General features: G+C 44.8%; 1 protein-coding gene across 1 annotated transcript in view; it reads right to left on the bottom strand.

The window, feature by feature from the left end:
• Window positions 1-8678, bottom strand: part of mgat4b (alpha-1,3-mannosyl-glycoprotein 4-beta-N-acetylglucosaminyltransferase B) — a 126170-nt gene extending 117492 nt beyond the window's left edge. The window contains exon 1 of the mRNA XM_003217461.4: window positions 8414-8678. Within this exon, the coding sequence (XP_003217509.1) occupies window positions 8414-8510 (97 nt within the window). The 5' untranslated portion in view covers window positions 8511-8678. The remainder of the gene's footprint in view (window positions 1-8413) is intronic.
• Between the last annotated feature and the right edge of the window lie 13103 nt (window positions 8679-21781).

The following is a 21781-nucleotide window of genomic DNA, read 5'->3' as shown; positions in this document are numbered from 1 at the left end:
CCAATGTGGCCCTTGTCTCCCAACAACTGATAGTTTTGGGAGACTTTAACATTCATGCTGAGACCACATTGACAGGAGCAGCTCAGGATTTCATGGTTGCCATGACAACCATGGGGCTGTCTCAAGTTATATCTGGGCCCACACATCAGGCAGGACACACCTTGGACCTTGTTTTTATTGTGGACGGTGGGACACAATAAAATAAAAGAGTGGAAGAGCAAAACATTCTTCCATTGTCATGGTCTGACCATCATCTGATCTGTTTAAGTATCGCCGTGCCTTCTAACCTCCGCAGGGGTGGTGGACCCATTAAGATGGTCCGCCCCAGGAGACTGATGGATCCGGATGGACTTCTGAGGTCTCTTGGGGATCTTCCTGTCCTGGAGACTGGCGATCCTGTCGATGTCCTGGCTGATCGCTATAACAGTGAGCTATCAAGGGCATTGGACACGATCGCTCCCGAACGTCCCCTCTCACTGCGTAGAATCGCGTCGACTCCTTGGTTCACCGAGGAGCTGGCTGTGATGAAACGTAGGAGGAGGGGACTAGAGTGCATCTGGAGGAAATCTCAGGACGTGTCCGACCAAGCACGGGCTAAAGCCGCTATTAAGGCTTACTCCGTGGCTCTGCGAGCAGCCAGGAAAGATTTCACGACTGCCCGCATAGCGTCTGCAGCCAACAGGCCATCGGAGTTGTTCCGAGTTGTTGGGGAGCTCCTGCGGCCTCCTGAGGCCCAGGGGTTTCCTGATGACTTGGCAACTCGGTGCAGCGATTTCGCGCACCATTTTGCAGGCAAAGTTGCTCAGATACGCCGTGAGTTGGACTCCAGCTTAATTGTGGTCCCAGCGGAGGTAACCGAGGTACCTGTCTGTGCGATCTTATGGGATTCTTTCCGGCTTGTTCTTCCTGATGACGTGGAGGGATTCTTGGGTCTGTGAGGGCGACCACCTGCGCTCTGGATCCTTGTCCTTCTTGGCTGGTGAAGCTGGCCAAAGATGGGTTGTTGGATTGGTTTGTGGCTATTATAAATGCCTCCCTGGTTCAAGGGTCAGTTCCATCCTGCTTTAAGCAGGCGGTAGTAAAACCATTATTAAAAAAGACCTCGTTAGACCCATCTGTATGTAACAACTACAGGCCAATTTCCAACCTCCCATTTCTGGGCAAGGTTCTGGAGCGGGTGGTTGCTACGCAGCTCCAGGAGTTCCTCGATGACACCGATTTTCTGGACCGCTCGCAGTCTGGCTTCAGGCCTGGGCACAGCACCGAGACGGCTTTGGTCGCCCTGGTGGATGACCTCCGCAGGGAGCTGGACAGGGGGAGTGTGACCCTGCTGGTTCTCTTGGACATCTCAGCGGCTTTCGATACCATCGACCATGGTATCCTTCTGGGGAGGCTCGCCGGGATGGGACTCGGTGGCACAGTTCTGCTGTGGCTTCGGTCCTTCCTGGAGGGCCGTTCCCAGATGGTGAAGCTGGGGGATACCTGCTCGGACCCCTGGCCATTGACCTGTGGGGTCCCGCAAGGGTCTATTCTATCCCCCATGCTATTTAACATCTACATGAAACCACTGGGAGAGGTCATCCGGAGTTTTGGAGGGTGTTGCCATCTCTACGCAGATGACACACAAATCCACTACTCATTTCCATCTAACTCCAAGGAAGCCCCTCGGATGCTGAACCAGTGCCTGGCCGCTGTGGCGGACTGGATGAGGAGGAACAAGCTGAGGATCAATCCTGACAAGACAGAGGCCCTCCTGGTCAGTCACTCGTCTGATCGGGGTATTGGGTGGCAACCTGTGCTGGACGGGGTTGCACTCCCCCTGAAATCACAGGTCCGCAGTTTGGGGGTCCTCCTGGATTCAGCGTTGACGCTTGAAGCGCAGGTGTCGGCGGTGGCCGGGAGGGCTTTCGCACAACTCAAACTTGTGCGCCAACTGCGACCATACCTCGTGAAGTCTGACTTGACCACGGTGGTCCATGCCCTAGTTACCTCTAGACTGGACTACTGTAATGCGCTCTACGTGGGGCTTCCCTTGAAGACGGCTCGGAAATTACAACTGGTCCAACGCTCGGCTGCCAGATTAATAACTGGGGCGAATTACAGGGAGAGATCTACTCCCCTGTTTAAGGAGCTCCACTGGCTTCCGTTCATTTTCCGATCCCAATTCAAGGTGCAGACCATCATATATAAAGCCCTAAACGGTTTGGGACCCACCTACCTTCGTGACCGTATCTCCTACCATAAACCTGCCCGATCTCTGCGATCGTCAGGGGAGGCCCTCCTGTCGCCACTGCCTTTATCCCAGACCCGCCTTGTAGGAACTAGGGAGAGGGCCTTTTCTGCTGTGGCCCCCCGTTTATGGAACTCATTGCCCATTGAAATCAGGCAAGCCCCCACTCTTTCAGACTTTAGGAAAGATCTAAAAACATGGCTCTTCCGATGTGCTTTCGGAGAGTAACTGTTACATGCTTTTGTTACGCCCCCATTATTTATCCTCTAGACTGTCTGCTATCTTTTCCTAGTTCCCTGTGGTTTTATTCTTATCCTTTTTCTTATCCTTTTCTCACCCCGAGTTTTAACTGAGTGTCAGTGCGGCCTGCCCTGTTATACTGCTCTTTGGATTTTGTGTTGTACTGTATATGATTCTTTATTGTATTGTTGTAATTGTATTATGATATGTTGTTTTTATATTGTGTTATATTGTATTTTTCCCGGGCATGGCCCCATGTAAGCCGCCCCGAGTCCCCATTGGGGAGATGGTGGCGGGGTATAAATAAAGTTTTATTATTATTATTATTATGAACCATTTGCTGAGATATAAAGAGGTGAGAATTCAGTTAAGATAAGTCTGGTAAACAGCGGGATAAAACGGCAAAAAGAAACCAAATGTCTCAGCAAACTAACTTGAGGATGATGAGTTTGGGGCAAGCTATACAAGCACCTTTAGAAGCCCTGGTTGCGAAGTGTGTTAAAGCACTGAACTGCTGAACTTACAGACCAAAAGGTCCCAGGTTCAAATCCCGGGAGCAGAGTGAGCACCCGCTGTTAGCTCCAGCTTCTGCCAACCTAGCAGTTCGAAAACATGCAAATGTGAGTAGATCAATAGGTATCGCTCCGGCGGGAAGGTAACGGCACTCCATGCAGTCATGCCAGCCACATGACCTTGGAGGTGTCTACAGACAAAGCCTGCTCTTTGGCTTAGAAATGGAGATGAGCACCAACCCTCAGAGTCAGACATGACTGGACTTAACGTCAGGGGAAACCTTTACCTTTATTATACAAGCACCTTAGGAAAGTCACTCTCTCTCAGTGATGTCAAACTACATTAATTCTACAGTGTAGATACACCCAAGCCAGGTGTGTCAAGAGTGCTGATTTCTGTTCCACTGAGAGTCACATCAGACTATATATAGCAGGAAGGAAGGGAGGAAGGAGCAAGCTTGTTTTCTGCTGTCCTAGAGACTAGGATGCGGAACAATGGCTTTAAACTACAGGAAAGGAGATTCCACCTGAACATTAGGAAGAACTTCCTCACTGTGAGAGAGGGCTGTTCAGCACTGGAATTCTCTCCCCCGGAGTTTGGTAGAGGCTCCTTCTTTAGAGGCTTTTAAGAAGAGGCTGGATGGCCATCTGTCGGGGGTGCTTTGAATGCGATTTCCTGCTTCTTGGCAGGGGGTTGGACTGGATGGCCCATGAGGTCTCTTCCAACTCTATTATTTTATGATTCTAGTGGTTCCCAACCTTTGGTCCTCCAGGTGCTTTTGACTCCAGCACCCACAATTCCTAAAAACTGGCAAACTGGGAGTTGAAGTCCAAAACAACTGGAGGACCAAAGGTTGGGAACCACTGCTATACAGGATGTGTCGGATCTACTTTTTAAGACCTTTTTGAAAAACACACAAATAAGTAAATGGAGCACACAATCTGGACTGCACCCAGAATGAGCAGGCAAGGGAGGGTTAAACCTTTCTCTAGTCATTTTTAAAAATATTACATTGACCCTATTTGGGTTTCATTTCTTAAATCTCACCATGTGCATTTAATATAGCCTCTAATTTGATCTTGAGTTATTGACAGCTTCTATGTATCACAAAGCCCCAAACAAGGGAACTACTCACCTCTCCCTAAAACCTTACAGCCAAAAAGCAAAATGTTAAAAAATACAGCACATTCAATAAAAAAGAATTTCAGAAAGAATCAAATTATTGTGAATGCACTGAAATCATTCCACGCTGGCTACCAAACCGAAACCATCATAACGTAGCATGAAATTGCATTCACAATTGTGCAAACAACAGAAATCCAGGAATGTAAGAAGTCCAACCAAACATATTTTTTACCCCTTGTATCTTCTTCATCAGTAAAATGGAAACTCCTGAAAAATATGGTAGCTTTTACTTTAGACATATCTAGGGCATGATAAGGATACAAGATAAATTTCACCACCAATTATTGTGAAATGTGGAAATGAGATGGCATTCATATCAAGAAAGCAAATCCACAAACCTTCTGTACAGCCAGGTCCAGCAAATCCGCGAAAAGCGAACTGCGAAGTAGTGAGGGAACACTGTATGTGTTTTCTTCATAAAGAATCCAATACATTTATTCCTTCAGAAACACCATGCTTCAATGTTGCAGCTAACTCTGTCTGTATTAGTCCCTTCCTCGTTCTCTCAATCTCAGTTTTGCAGTTGACTTAGACTGGATGGACTGCATCAGTCTTGAGAAAACCATCCTTGGATATTTGCTACTTTGGCAACCATGGCTTCTTCAAGGTAAATCTATCCTGAAACCTTTAAGAGAGTTGTGCTGCCTGCTGACAAAACCGATGGGACACAGGTATAGCTGCTAGCTGTGGGGAGGCAGTAAGGGAATAAATCTCACAATCAATGTGGTATTCTCTCTGTAATTTGACTTTATAGGGAAGCTTATTCAATTTACCTTAAACTGCACTTAAGACGGCGGGGTTTGGTTGTTTGCTTCTTTTTATTCTTCTGCAAAATGATTTAACTACAGGATAACAAGAGAAAACTTGAAGCTAGTGGCTGCTAGGGGATCCTCTCCAAATATTTTAAACATTAGGCAACTAGATGTTTCCATCTGGTGAAACAGAAATGAGATGTTGATGCTGTCACAGTCCAGTCTCACCAGGATAGAAGTGCTTAGAACAAGCTTCCTAAGCATGTTTTATGACAAAGAACATTATTCCAATGGCACTGTGGACTGACACTATGGGATCACAATGCAGGACATCTCACTTCTTAAGCTTCTGCCTTGACAGGCACCTGGGACTTCCCTTAAGATTGAAGACAGTACAGTCAGTGGTAAGGGACTCTGGAAATAGTAGCCTACACCATCTAGCAGGCTGAAGGATCTTCACCCCAACATAATCAAACTGCCTCCTTGTATAAGCTATTTTGCAAGCAAGGCAGTGTGTCTGACTGGGTAACTTAAGGTGCATCTATACCAGGTATGGGCAAACTTCAGCCTCCAGGTGTTTTGGACTTCAACTCCCACAATTCCTAAATTGTGGAAGTCCAAAGTACATGGAGGGCCCAAGTTTGCCCATGCCTGATCTGTAGAATTTATGTAGTTTGATACCACTTCAACTTCCATGCCATAGCTCCTGAGAATACTAAATGAATATTAAAGTCCTTGCAAAATGTCAATTCTTGTGATTACTTATAATTGAGCCACAGCAATCAAAGTGGTGTCAAACTCTATTAATTCTACAGTGTATATGCACCCTTAGCCTGCTGCTCCACTGTAGCATCAAAAATCAGAGTGATACACTCATTGAATCTGTGAGTGTATCCCTACTACGTAATCATGACAGACGGACTCCGCTTCAAATTGCTGTGGCTCCATCCTCTAGGAACCTGAAATTTGTCATTTGGCAAGGTATTTGATAATCTCTGTCGCAGAAACCTAATACTGTAGCTGTGGAGAATACACTAGAGAATCTGGAGTACCTAACAAAACTACAAACATAAGAGCCATAGCAGTTAAAATGGTATCAAACTGCTGTAAATTGTCAGTGTGGGTGCATCCTATAACATATATAGGCAATTTGTTTACAACAACAACAACACAGGTGCTCGCTACCATTGTCCAAAAGGTATGAATGCAGGAAGGAAAATGCCAGGAGAAGAGTTTGGCTATCCACAACAACACACATGTCATCCCAAAGGTCCTGTTTTATCACTCCAGAGCACAATATGTCTTCATGTCCTTTGCTCATGGCTGAGATTTCTCAGGTTTCACTGGTTAGGGACCATAGCGATAGGGGCAGCCTTTTGCCCCAATATCCTCCATGTTGTTACGATCAAGACAAGCTCCATTTGCCAAACACAATCCAGCCCTCAAGCAGCTTTTCAGCATGTCTCAAACATACTTCCTCCTTTTTACATGCCTACTTTTGTGTGCCATCCCTGTCACCTTGCCAAAACACATGGATAGGTCTAAACAAGTTGTTGAAAAGCTCACTATTCTTGATTTTAGACTCTCTTTCCATTATAAAATAATTATCCAATCGAAAGGTACAAAACCAATAAAACACAAAGTAAAACATATATAATCAAAGTTCAGTATACAATAACACAAGGAAACGTATATACACTGTAAAAGAAAACAGTGATACATCTGATCTAAATGTATTTAAAGTAAACACAAACAGCAGGGAAAGTATTATGATTCACTGCAGACACTCACCAGTAAAAGAAGCAGAGGGAAAGACAGGGAAGTGTGTTTTACAAAAACAAAAAATCCATCCCTAACATGCCAAAACAAGAAGTCAGGAATACCATCCCTTTGTTTGTTAAGCATTTAGCACCAGTTTATTTCAAGCATTGCTGGCAATGATACTGATACTCCGTCCACCTACCTAGTCCAGCATCTTCCAACCACAAGTAGCTATCGGATGTCAACATACAAAGAAAGAGTTCAAAGAGCACAGGGCAGGGCTGAGGACCTTCAACCCTACCTGTTGGGTTTTTTTTTTTTTTGTGATGACATTCAGCGAAAGCTGGATTCCATAGGAAAAGCCACATGCCCTGCTTGGCTACTGGAGCTAAAACCCAGCAAAGGCTCAAAAGCCTGTTGGAAGCAGGGAGGCTGTGTTCAGCAGTGGGAAGAAACCAAAGTGCCCTGTGTGCTCATGCATACGTCTAGGAATTTTAGTAAAAACAAATGCAAAAAAAACTTTGTCGACTTATCCACAGGTCAAATATAAGTACTGTGCCTTGACTCCTTTCCTAATGGAGCCGCCCTCTTCTCTGGGTGGAGTGGAGAAAGGCAAAAGCTTATTCCATCCTGGGAGAACCTAAGAGTGGCATCAGCCCCCTTTGCTCTCCACCAGGGCAGGCATCCCTTTTGGTCCTTTTCCATGCCTGGGTGGGAAAACAGTGGCAGGCAGGGCTGGCTGGACCCCTGAGGGGATGCAGGCACTCTCCTGTCTCAGAGAACGACTCACGACTTATTCAAGGGGTCAGATCAAGATCCATCATTTTGGCTCCCAAACCTGCCCTCGATTTATATCTGAGATCAACTTATACATGAGTTATCAAAGGCTTTAATGGCCAGAATCACTGGGTAGCTGTGAGCTTCCCAGGCTGTATAGCCATGTTCCAGAAGCAGTCTCTCCTGACGTTTTGCCCACATCTAAGACAGGCATCCTCAGAGGTTGTGAGGTTTGTTGGAAACTAGGCCAGTGGGGTTTATATACCTAGGGTGGTAGGAAGAACTCTTGTCTGTTTGAGGCAATTGATCACATTGATTAGCATTGAATAGCCTTCTTGCCTGGGGGTATCCTTTCTTGGGAGGTGATTAGCTTGCCCTGAGTTTATCTGTGGGGTACCTATTTCAAAACTAGGGGAGAGGAGCAGGGGAAGAAAATGTGTGTGGGGGGGGGGGAGGAGAAAGTAGTCCACCCTCACTTTCTACAGGACCACAAGTGGGACAACGAAGGCAACAGGGCAGACCTTGCCAGGGAAGGAAACAAGTGGCGTTCTCTCCCTCTCTTTGCTTGGCCCCAGGAGCTGCTTTCCTTCAAAACAGGAAAGGAGAGGGAAGGGGGGGAATGAGCGCGCTCCTGAAGGCATCAAAAGCAGGGAGAGAGAGGAGGGCCAGGCGAGGGAAGGAGAAGGCGGGCAACGACTCTGTCTCATGCTGAGGCTGTTTTGGGGAGGGGGCACAGCCAGGCTCGGCGTGGGGCTGGGGCTCCTCCTGGCGCTACAGGACCGAGTCCCTCTTGCCCAGGGTCCCCTCCTCCTCCTCCTCCTCTAATGCGTGGCAGGTGTGGGCCTGGCGGGGTCCCCGGAGGCCTGAGGCGCAGTGCGGAAGGCCCCTTCCTTCCCTCCCTCCCCCACCTCTCCTCCCGCCTCTCTTCTCTCCTCCTCCTCCCGCGTGTCCTTACCTTTGTGGCCCCCGAAGGCCCCGTACCAGGAGAGCGAGAAGAGGGCGCAGAGGCAGCCCAGCAGCAGCGTGAGGAAGGTGCCATTGCGGAGCCTCATGTCCCCCCTCTCCTCCTCCTCCTCCTCCTCTTCCTCTTGGGCGAGGCCGCATGTCCCGGGCGCCCAGCGCTGGCCTCAGCCTCCGGGGCCCCGAAACCCGGCGGAGGAGGCGGCAGGGGCTGCCAGGGCCCGGGCGGGAGGGAGCCGCTCCTCCTCGCCGCCTCCTCCTCCTCCTCCTCCTCCTCCTCCTCTTCGCGCTGCCCTCATGCACTGTCCGCGCCCCACCGGGCCGAGTGGGCAGCCGAGGAGGAGGAGGCGGCGGCGAGAGGGGTGGAGGCTTCTCCTCCTCCTTCGCCTGCTCCTGGCCCCCTCCGCTGCTTGCCTTTTGGCGGGGCCTGGAGCAGAGGGAGAGCCAGCGGCGAGGAGGGGGCTCGCTCACAGGGAGGCAGGCAGGCAGGCAAGGGGCGGAGATGCCGCCTTTAAAGGCGCCCGCCTCTCTCTCCCCCGGCCTGGAGCTTGGAGGAGGAGGAGGAGGGTCTGCGGACCCAAAGGGACCCCTTGGAGAGCAAAGGTCACGAGGGAGCCGCCTCCCCGGCCCAAGGGAGCAGCCGGTCTGGCGGACACCGCCGTGGGAGAGCCTCCGGGAAACGCGGAAGGCAGCCTCGCCTCGCCACCTGCACCGCGAAGGCTTGACAGCCAAGGGCTGGGACAACCCACGGGGCGCCTCGAATGATCCAGGCCTGCAGTTTATAGCCCAGGCCATGACCAAACTTGGGTCCTGCAGGTGTTTTGGACTTCGGCTGTTAGGAATTGTGGGAGTTGTAGTCCAAGGGCCTAAGTTTGCCCATGCCTGTTGTAGCCCATCTTGCCTGTCATACAGGTTAGGTCACAGAAGCCTCAAGTTGGAAGAGACCACAAGGAACCCCAGTCCTGCCCCCTATCCTGCAGGGCAAAACACCTGGAGGCTGAAGTTTGCTCATGCCTGATGTAGTTTGCCGGAGCCTGCGGTGGCCTAGGGGATAAAAGCCTTGTGACTTGAAGGTTGGGTTGCTGACCTGAAGGCTGCCAGGTTCGAATCCCACCCAGGGAGAGCGTGGATGAGCTCCCTCTATCAGCTCCAGCTCCATGTGGGGACATGAGAGAAGCCTCCCACAAGGATGGTAAAAACATCAAAACATCCGGGCGTCCCCTGGGCAACGTCCTTGCAGACGGCCAATTCTCTCACTCCAAAAGCAACTCTGGTTGCTCCTGAAAAAATGTAGCTTGCCCATGCCTGGTGTAAAATTGTGGGAGTTGCAGTCCAAAACACCTGGAGGGCCCAAGTTTGCCCATGCCCACTCTGGATGGATCTTTGTCTTTACTCCCATGGCTTGTTACCATACATCAGGCATGGGCAAACTTAGGCCCTCCAGGTGTTTTGGCCTAACAGGGCTGTTAGGAATTGTGGGAGTTGAAGTCCAAGTTTGCCCATGCCTGCCATACATCAAGGGAACCACTGGCTATATAGGGAAGCTAATGGAGAAACACAATCTACAAACTACAGACTCGCTAAGAAAATCCAACAAATGCTACCTTCAGCAAAGGACAAGAGGGATCCTCTCCCCTCTGCAGGAGTCTACCCTATACCATGCAGCTATGGACAAGTCCACATAGGGATCACCAAATGCAGCAATGCCCAAAAACAAATCAAGGAACATGAAAGACTAACTCAACCAGAGAAGTCAGCCATAGCAGAGCACTTGAGGAACCAACCTGGACACAGTAGATTATTTGAGAACACAGAAATGCTGGACCACTCTAACCACCACCATGTCAGACTACATAGAGAAGCCATTGGAATCTACTACTATGTGTACAATTTCAACAGAAAGGAGGAAACCATGAAAATGAACAAAATCTGATTACCGGTATAAAAAAACTCTAAAATCAGAACAGTAAATAAAGATCCCTGTTGCCTCAGCTCTATAAGAGGGTTTCATACCAGTCACGCTTGCTGCATCCATGTAGTAACAATGAGGCCATATTTTAGTTCTTGGGGACACCTATGTCCCTGGACCATAGGTTGGGAACCATTGGTCTATACTGACCACTTAATGTAGCTGCAAGCCACTCCTGAAGAAAGTGGATTCACTGTGCAGACCATTACATAGGAAATCCTGGAACCTGTTGGAGGCTCAGATGGGGATGACACAAAAAACAGAGCACTGATGCACATTGAGGGTAGTATTTTGTGTGCTTTCTTGGGAGTTGTCTGGCCATCGAGCTTCAAACTGCATTAAATGGTCAGTGTAGATGGGGTCTCAGCCTCCCATGTGGACAATTTCAGACTTTGGAGCAGTTTCAATTTTTGAATAAGGGATACTCAAGTTGTGTATTGTTGCAACAGAAAACAGTAGGGCCTCTGCTTGAAGAAGATAGTGAATTGTTGACGGGATAGGGAAAAGGCAGAACTGCTCAACATCTTTTTTGCCTCAGTCTTCTCCCAAAGGAGCCCCGGTGGCAAAGTGTGTTAAAGTGCTGAGCTGCTGAACTTGCAGACCAAAAGGTCCCAGGTTCAAATCTTGGGAGCGGAGTGAGCGCCCGCTGTTGCTCCAGCTTCTGCCAACCTAGCAGTTCGAAAACATGCCAATGTGAGTAGATCAATAGGTACCGCTCCGGCGGGAAGGTTATGGTGCACCATGCAGTCATGCCGGCCACATGACCTTGGAGGTGTCTACGGATGACGCCGGCTCTTCGGCTTAGAAATGGAGATGAGCACCAACCCCCAGACATGACTGGACGTAATGTCAGGGGAAACCTTTACCTTTACCTTCTCCCAAAAGGAAATCAGTGTTCAATCTGAGTAATATGGAGTGGACGAGGTAATAGGGGAAATGCAACCCCAAATGGATAAAGAAGTAGTCAGGGAATACCTGGCTACTCTAAACGAATTTAGGTCTCCAGGGACAGATGAACTACATCTAAGGGTATTGAAGGAACTAGCAGAAGTTATTTCAGAACCATTGGCAAAACTACCTGCAGAACATATCCCCTTGTCATCTCCCATGTGTGCATTTCTTAAAAGAAAAACCTCACCTGTTCAGTTGCCTGCCATAAAGTGCAAAAAATATGAAGAAAGAATATAGGCATGTGTGGGGCAATTGGAATACAGCCTGGGCACTACACAGCATTTTAGCAACCATGTACTACACCTTGGATTATCCTCCAGACATTTTTGGACTGAGCTGGCTAGGGCCACTGGGATTTGCAACTGAAAGTCAGCTTGCTGTTCATCCCTACGTTACATTATAAGACGAGGTGTTTCCTAGTCTTCCTCAACCTCCTGTCCCCTAGATGTGCTGGACTTGATGTTTTTATTTGCCATACAGTCAATTTTCACTTATGATGACCCTATGAGTGGGAGACTTCCAAGAACTCTGGTTATCAACCACTTAGGTGTTACAAACTGAGGGCATGGCTTCCTTGATTTGTCCTTATTGCCTTCAACTTTATCAACGTCAAGCATTATCGCCTTTTCCAGTGAGTCACATCATCTCCTGATATATACAAAGTATAATAGCCTAATTTCAGTCATCTTTGATTTTAATGAAAAGCTCGATTTGCTCTAATAATGATTCATCATTTTAGCAGTCTATGGTATCTGTAGAACTTTCCACCAGCAACACATTTCAAATTAGTTTATTTTCTTCCTGCCAGCTTTCTTCACTGTCCGTCTTTCAAGACTTTCACAGACACAGTATGATCCCTCTCTTTGTAAGGAATATATTCCAAGACCCTCCCCACCCCTCCCATGGATACCTGAAACTGTGGATGAGAAAGAACCCTATATTTTGACTCTACTTGGGCTAGAAACATACCATAGGATAACATTGGAACATTTCAGTGGGCATATTTTTTGAAGTAAGGATAAGTGAAACTGGATATCAAATCCATTGATAAGAGGGGTATATTGCACTATATATTGTACTGTTGCCTGACTATTTAATGCTGTAAGGTCTTTACAACAGGATTGAGCCATGGCAGTGAATGTGGCATCAAACTGCATTAATTCTAAGTGTACATAAATGCACCTCAATGTTTAGTATTTATCTTCTTCAATACGAGACATTGGTCATGTCAAAAAAAAACCTGAAACACTGACATATTCAATAAGAAGGACTGCAATAGGGTATCTAGCTAAGTCTAGGTTGAGCATCCGCATTTCCTTTAGCTTTAATAAACTCCTGTACCCTTCCTGCTTTGACTGTGACTGGGTTCCCAGTTCTGCTTTCTAGTTTGTTACATAGTTAGCATCCTATTCAAATTTGGCAAAGTTACTTTTGAAAATCATAGTTTCCCAGATCTCCTACTCAGAAAAGCAACCACCATTTATAGTAAATTGATGTTATCTTTTTTCAAACACAGTTATTTCTGACATATTCCAAATGTTTATCAGTTTATATGTTAAAGTCACATAAGATTTTTACTTCACCAATTTCAGCAATCTTTTTAGGCTTATGCCCCCCTCTCCTAGTTCTTTGTGCACGATAAATCATATTTTTGCATATATTTGAATGAAATAAAACAAAACAACTGTAGTTCTACTGGTTAGGAGAACTTTGTTCAAACTGACAAAACAGCGTGATGAACTTGCCACAGAGAGGAACACAGCAACAAAATCACAAAACGTGACACTCCTTGAAAGGTGCTATGCTACCTAATGATACTTCACTGATCCCAAGATTCAGATTGCATAAATGCAAATCATCGATAGTAAATCTGTAATATCTAGTAGACTAGGAAACCAAAACAACTGATAAAACCAAAAAAAGATGATGGTGATGATGATAATGACAATGACTCAGCCAGCCTCTGGTCCTACCTCTTGGTTTGCTTTTTGATTCTGATCAGCTTGATCCTGCCTCCTGTCTGTCTAGGTTGCAAAGGTTAACAAAGCAAATAATTCCTAAAGATAACATCACTTGCTTTGTTGTAATGTTAGGCATTTTATCAGTATTCTTTTAATTTTTGTTTGGTAATGTGGTGTTCAATTGTGTTATTTAGCGTTGATTAACCTGGAGCACAGATTGGCTGGCATCCTATTGGTGACATACACAAGTATACTGAGGAGGTTAAAACCACAGATTTATATTTTCAGATCTTGCAGTGGGAGGTCTCTACTACCTTCTTCCTCATGTGTCCCACTCTGGCATGGAATTAAAGCCAGAAAGGATTGATGGGTGTAGCTCCATATCTCTGCCTACAGCTCAGTTCTGAGGGTGCACCCAGGCTCTTTCCACTTGCTCTTGAGCACAGAGGGAGGAAGAAGCACCTTGCATGGGGGGCAGAAGCTGTCCTTCCTTCCCTTCCTCTACAGCAGCCGGAAGGGGCCCACACACCCCACAGAGCCAGTCAGAAGCCAGGAAGAGAGAGCAGCAGGCATCTGATACACACTAGGCATATTCCACGGCCTTCATCATCTCTTATAAATACATTGATGGAGACATATGCTCTGTCAGCACAATGTAGGATCTCAGCTGTTAAGTGAATTCAGAAACATATGAAATAATAATTAAGCTGTTTAATGACTCAATAATAGAACTCTGCCAGAGAGAGCAGCTTCACCCATCTAGCTTCCTGGAAATAAACCATGTCAGGAAAATCATAAAACCCAAATGCAGATTCTCAGATATGTATGCTTTTCACACAAATACCTTGGGAAGCCATGTTTGGCTATAAGTTTCAGTTTCCGTATATTGTCTAGTAAAGAAAACAATGGCTCTGTGATTGGTGCATGTCAGCATTTATAGAACCTTCTGTATCAAAATATGGAGTCTTCATACCCTAAAGGCAGCAGATCCCATCTGATTGAGAAAGCTAAGCAGGATCAGCCCTGGGTGGAAGACCACCAATGAATACTAGGTCCTGTAACCTACATTTCAGAGGAAGGAACTGGCAAAACTACCCCCTTGCCCAGGAAAACTCTATTAAATTCATGGGGTCACCATAAATCAATAAGCGGCTTGAAGGCATAGACACATGCACATAAACTTGGGTAATGGTTTCTGATTAAAAATCATAAGACCACAGAGCTTACCTCGGTGTGCTGATTGTGGACCTCCCAGAGGCACAGTTGTTTAGAAGACTGTGGAGCTGGGAGCTGGACTCAGTTGGCTTTTATTCTGAAGCAGCAAGGCTCCTATGTTCTTTTCAGAAGCTTTCATTCTCTTTGGGGATATGGGAAATGGTGATAAGACAGCAAAAATATGGTACAGGCAATGTACAAATATAATTAAATTAAAGCAGTAAAAACACATACTGAATATAATAAAAACCATTTAAAAAGATAAGTGGGGACACAGAAAGCTGGCTTATACTGAGTCAGACCGTCAGACCATTTAGGCCAATGTCATTGACACTGAGCAACACTGTTCTCTGGGCTTTCCAATTTTCCAGTTCCAGCTTAAACTTGCAGAGATCAACTTGGGATCTTCTAACAAAGTACTGTGCTCTTTCACTGAATGGTAGCAAATCCAAGTTCAAACCAATAAATCTAAAAAAAAAACATGTCACTATCATAAAGCAAAGACAAATATGCCAATCAACAAATCCCACAAAACAGATAACTATAATGCCTCAGCAAACAAAAGCAAATGGCAGTGTTGGCATAAGTCTTAGCTTACATTGAATGCCAACACTGAGAACATGCGTGCCGGCATTGATCTTGCAGAAGAAACCTCCCCAATTACCTTCAATCATGGGCAGTGTGAAATAGGAAAAGGAGAAGCCCTTCCCTCTTTTAAGGCCAATACCTTGAATTCATAATGGAAATGAAAAGGCAGCCAGTAGCATTCATTCCAAATAGACACAGTGGTCCAGAGCCTATTAATTAATATCAGTTGGAAGAGGCTCACTGAATGAATTGCTGATTAGTGAGCCATTTTTTCATGTCCCACTGATTCAGCTCTACAGTCATTGGGGCGGCTAAAATGTTTCAGGTCAATGTTATTATCCTGGGCAGGATTGGTTACATTTTTGCCCTAACTGAAGTTTCCAGGCCATCTTCAAGGGTTGCCACACTTATTGACACATTTTTTGTTTTAGATATGTGCATTGAAGTCAACTCCAACTTATGACAACCATACCCTAGGCCCTAGGGTGTTCTTGGCATGATTTACTTGAAGGAGGCTGCTTAGGAGGCTAAGAAAGTGTGATTTGCCTAAGGTTTACCCCGTGAGTTTCATAGCTAAGCAGGGATTCCAGCACTCAAACTACCACACCTCACTGACTCTCTATCAGTGAGCTGTAGCAATCCAACAGGAAGGACTGTAGCATACGCTACATATGTTTTACATCCCAATATTTGTTGGTTCTGCTATTTCCAATCTACACTAAACACTCCCCTAGCAAGTATTTAACAGAATTATCCAGAAAATCAGAGGAGCTGGGAAGAGCTTAAGATCACACAAGATTTTCTATATACATGATCACCCAGAAACTAGAGCATATTTTACAAAAAAGAAAGTTGGTAGAGACAATCCCCTATCACAGAGAACATGACATAATGTGAGGTGCAGAACAACAGAGCATGGAATAAAAACAGGTTTGAGAGAATGATAGACAATATAAAGGAAGCCATGGCCTGAGACTGCCGGCCCTCAACCGGGCTGTTGATGACAAGGTGACTAGGAGTTCTCATTCATGAGATTGCCATAACTAAAAGTTGACTTGATAACATGTAACAAGATTTTTTTAAAGACCAACCTGGGCAATGATCAAGGACTCTTGCTTTTTGGACTGGATCTTGCTGTGCTAAAGATTATGATTTGTTTATTCTTGGTCTATGGAAGTTAAGCACAGAAAGAGCAGCAAATCAACAACTTTTCAGATGTTTTATGCACTTTAACAAAAACATCAGAATGAGTCAGTAGACAGTTTACTTGGAGTTCCAAAAAAGCTTTTGACAGAATTCTACACTGAAGACTCTTGAGAAAACGTTGGGATAAGATGAAAATTCATCCTATGGACTGAAAACTGATGAAAAAAAGGAATCCCAGAGTAGGAATATATTCTCCTCATAAAAGAGGGATATAAGCATGGGAATTCCTCACTGATTTGAACTGATAATGGTGCTTAATGTATTGATAAGCGATCTAGATTGGCCCAGCTTACTTGTCTGAACGTGTCTCCTGCTATGACCCATCATGTAATTTAAGATCTTTGGGAGAGGCCCTGCTTTCAGTCCCACAAGCCTCACAGATGCAGCTGGCGGGGACGAGAGACAGGGCCTTTTCAGTGGTGGCCCCCCGCCTATGGAACGCCCTCCCAAATGAAATCAGACAGGCTCCCTCTCTCCTATCTTTTCAAAAAAAAGTGTAAACTTGGCTGTGGGACCAGGCTTTTGAACAATAGAAGCAGCATTAATTACAACTATAATGATTCAAGATATAATGACAGACGTGGATCAGACCCGGAATGCACCTTGAATATATATTGAATTGTATTTTTATGTAATGTTTTTAATGTAATTAATCTAAATTGAATTGAAATGTAATTGGAATTGTTTTATTTATGTGTTTATATTTGTAAGCCGCCCTGAGTCCCCTTTGTGGGTGAGAAGGGCGGGGCAGAAATGTTGTAATAAATAAACAGATTGGAAATGAGATGGCTGGTTGCTAATGGCATGACAAAACTGTATTGTGAAGACCCCCAATTCAATGTAAGCAGTCGCAAAGTGATGTGTATTGGGTGTGTGTGTGTGTGACAGTCTTCATAGATACTCCAATGGGACCTGAGCTGGCAATGACTAACCAAGAACATGATCTTGAAGTTGGAGGAGGAAAGGGCAATTAAAATGTCAGCCCACTGTGTAGCTGCTTCCAAAAGAGATGAATTCCATGTTCGTCATAATTAGGAAAAGCAAATAAATTTGCTATTCTCACCCTACCTTTACACAATTCCTCTGAACATCTGTGAAGCGTAGTTAAATTTGCCTTGACTGTTAATTCAGTACCATGGCATTAATTTATTGTTATTGCGTTACTATCCTCTTAAGAAAAGTTGATCAAAACTCTTTGAAAAGAAAATAGAGCAAAAAGACTCCACTCAGGACAACTGTACTAGGTGCTTTTGAAACGGTGACAGTTGTCTTAGGACTCTGCTGAGTAAGCTGTACTCAGTAAAGCAGAATTAATAGAATATTTTGCAGAGTGTATGACATCTACCTGTGAAACACTGTGAACAGTTCTTATCACTGCACCTAAAAAACAGTACTGTAAGGCTTCTTCGACACTGGCATAACAAATCCAGTTTATCTGTGTTGAACTGGCAGTGAGGACTCATATAATTCAGTTCAAAGTAGATAATGTGGATAATGTGGATTACCTGCTTTGATTACCCAGGTAGAGCGCAGATGAGCTCCCTCTATCAGCTACAGCTCCATGCAGGGACATGAGTGAAGCCTCCCACAAGGATGGTAAAAACATCAAACATCCGGGCGTCTCCTGGGCAACGTCCTTGCAGATGGCCAATTCTCTCACACCAGAAGTGACTTACAGTTTCTCAAGTCACCCTGACACACACACACACACACAAACCTGCTTTAATAATTTGGTTTATATGGCAGTGTAGGAGGGGCCTAAGGAAAAGGTGCAGAAAAAGAAGGGCAACGTGATCAAGGTGCTGGAGCAACACCATATGAAGAAAGATATTTGCAGTTGGGTCACATATTTGGGGATACATATGTTGGCAATGCAGAAAAGTATTTAGGGCTGTATAGCTTAGGAAAAAATGCAGATGTGTATAAAACTATGGCCCCTTCTACACTGCCATATACAATTGAACTGGAATATATGGCAGTGTAGACTCAAATAATCCAGTTCAAAACAGATAATGTGGATTATCTGATTTGATAGTCTGGATTATATGACAGTGTAAAAGGGGCATTTGTGAGATGAAGAGGAAACAGGCAGACTCATATTAGTAATATAAGAATCTAGGTACCTTAATTGAAGCTGAATAGTAAGGAATTTCAGCTCAGGTAAAAGGAAGTATGGACTTAAATACCCCCAAATTTTATTTGATCGTGGAAGCTAAGATGCTGGAGCAAACTGAACAGCGGTGCTCATGCCCGGCCAGCATTTACGTTGATTTCTGTCATGTGGCCACCCTAATGTCACTTAGCTGTTCAGCCCACCTCCTCCTTGAAACTGAGGGCACTTCCAAACAATGCCAAAATGCGGGATTAATATGCGGGATAAACAAACCCAGACCCTCAAAACAGGTCCCCACACAGACCTGCCAGTTCCGGGCTTTCTTTCCCTGCTATCCTCATAGCCCTTCTGTATCTTGAGATAAAATGGAGGGTGGAAAGGGGACATCAGCCAGAATTTTTTTTAAATCACTCAATTATGCACTGATGCTTATATTCACACATGCAAATATCCTAATACAAATATGGAGAGTTTCCTGTGTGCGCATATACGCATCAGAGCATAACGGCGGGATTTTTTGAAAATGCCGCCAGATTTCCCCTTTCCTCAATTGGTTATTTAATATTTTAAAGTTTAAAATAAACACTTTCAGAAAGTTCTAATGCCTCTCTGCTTCTACTCTCTTGAAACCAGTTGGAAATCAGCTGTGATTCTATGGGAGCCCAAACAGCTGATTAGTTGTTTCAGGCTTTTTAAAAGTGGCACGCACAGGAATCAGTCTCCACAGGGGGAGTAAAGAGGGAAATCCCAAACTTTACATGACTGCAGGGCCACACAGTCATTGGAAAATCCACTTTTTTTGCTTGGAACCGGGATAAAGGAGGACCTTTTTGAATCGTGTTTTCCCTCCATTCCTGCGATTGAGCATGTATTTAGCACAAACGTTATCTGACCACCACCCTTTTTAACCTGTTCTCTCCCAAATTATGGGCACTGTGTGGAAATGCCCTGAACAACTATCTGACAAAAATCAAAGGAAAGGCTGGGTGGCTGGGTTTGCACATAAGTAATTAACAAAATATACACTTTCTGTGTTAACTGAGTTCTTTCTCTCCCACTGCTGCCACCTAACACATTTGTGTCTTTCATTGTTTGGCCCCTTTTGTAAATCACTCAGTACTGATCCTCCTCAACATATGTGTGTGCATGAAAAGGTAGCTGCCATGCAGTGGCAATGTTAGCTGTCCATACAACAATCTGAAATGTAACTTTTCTCATCTCTCTGATTATGCCTATGCAGTTATATTCCCATCTCTTCACTACCTGTATCTATACACACACATAGTGTAGCTAGCACTGATTGTCCCAAAGACAAATATGCCCTCAAATGACAACCAGGTAGTCTCAATCCCTCCCTGCGTGTGCCCCAACTGTTCTTCTCTATCTATTCCTACTGCTGTCACTCAATCATCAGTATTCCAGCTGGGGGAGGCAGCAAACAGCTGCCATATACCGGATGTGCTACTCCCTTCTTCCCTCTCACTACCATTAATTGACTAGTGTTCAGTCGGGAAGCAGGTTTAAAAAAAAAAAACAGGTGAAAGGCATTGAAATGTATCTGTGGAGTTTGTTTCCAAAGGGTACCAAATTCCCCCCAAAAGAAAATAAAAACAAGTTATGAGTGGCAGCACATTGTTGACTGGAAGTATAATATTATGTACAGATCTGAACTATCAAAATGTATCAAATCACTTCAGTACAGGGCTTGGAAATTTGCATTTTATAGCAAAAGAATGCATATCCTCAACATGTTCTTTTTCCGGTTCCTTTGAAATTAGTTCAAATGGATTTGGTACTTTTTGGAAACAAGCTACACATTTTGAGACTTTCCCCAAAAGCTGGTCAGACCAACATTTGAAAACGACTGAATTACATTCAAAGAAATAGCTGTATTAGTCTGTTTTAGCATAATATTCCTTTCAGTAAGTGGAAAAAAAGAAAACTTTGCAGAAGGTTTAAGACAAACTGGTTTATTTTAGCATGGGCATTTACAGATTTCAATTACTTTCTTCAAACGCAGTGAAGAACTGTAACTGAAAAATGGATTGAAATGCATTAAAGTTCATGTTAAAATAAAACTGTTAAATGCACTGCCAAATTACTTCTCTCCTTTCCAGCTTTCCTTTTTTTAAACTTTTCTGGCAAGATATAGCATTACAACTTGAAAAACTGTATTATTTTACAGTTTTGTAAAGGCTTTAGGTTGACCCACAGGATCTAGAAGGAAAATTCGGGTAACACAACAAGGTTGAACTAAAACAAGCAAGGAAAAGCTGTTTCCTTCCCTTCCTGTTTGCGCTGATGGAGGATGCAAGCAAAACAAGAGAAAAGGCCTCCCTGGCCAATGTCCAGAGTGAGCCTCAACCAAGCCAGGACTGCCATCTGCTGTCCCACTGTGGATTTTTCACTATCTATCTAGACCAATCCAGGTTTTAAGATGGCATATATGCTCAGCTGTTTATGTTTACGTTCTATTTACATTATTTTTGTTGTTTTAAATTCTTAGTTGGTTTAAACTGTTAAAGTGACTGTACTCATTCTTCACTCTAAATCCCATGTTGTTGTTGTTGCTGCTGTTATTAGTTCAGTCGCTTCCGACTCTTCGTGACCTCATAGACCAGCCCACGCCAGAGCTCCCTGTCAGCCATTCTCTCCCCCAGCTCCTTCAAGATCAAGCCTCAAGGATACCATCCATCCATCTTGCTCTTGGTCAAACCCTCTTCCTTTTTCATTCCATTTTCCCCAGCATCATTCTCTTCTCTAAGCTTTCCTGTCTTCTCATGATGTGGCCAAAGTACTTCATCTTTGCCTCTAATATCCTTCCCTCCAGTGAGCAGCTGGGCATTATTTCCTGGAGTATGGACTGGTTGGATCTTCTTGCGGTCCAAGGCACTCTCAGGATTTTCCTCCAACACTACAGTTCAAAAGCGTCTATCTTCCTTCGCTCAGCCTTCCTTATGATCCAGCTTTCACATCCATACATTATTATGGGGAATGCCATTGCTTTAACTATGCCGACCTTCGTTGCCAGTGTGATGTTTCTACTCTTCACCATTTTGTCGAGATTGGTCCCTCCTCCCATTTCCTGGCTGCAGTCCACATCTGCAGTAAAGGTCTGTCACTGCCTTCACGTTTTCTTCCTCTATTTGCCAGTTATCAATACATCTGGTTGCCATAATCTTGTTTTTTTATGTTTAACTGGAACCGGCCTTTGCATTTTTTTCTTTTACCTTAGTTATAAGGCTCCTCAGCTTCTCCTCGGTTTCAACGAGGTTGTTAATGTTAAACATTAATATATACATTCATAGATTGCCAAATAAATAAAACATTAGAGAAAATTTGAACAAATTTTGCTAAGAA

The sequence above is a fragment of the Anolis carolinensis genome, chromosome 2, assembly GCF_035594765.1.
Source record: "Anolis carolinensis isolate JA03-04 chromosome 2, rAnoCar3.1.pri, whole genome shotgun sequence".
NCBI classification, from domain to species: Eukaryota; Metazoa; Chordata; class Lepidosauria; order Squamata; family Dactyloidae; genus Anolis; species Anolis carolinensis.
This window is presented reverse-complemented; position numbering and strand designations above follow the sequence as displayed.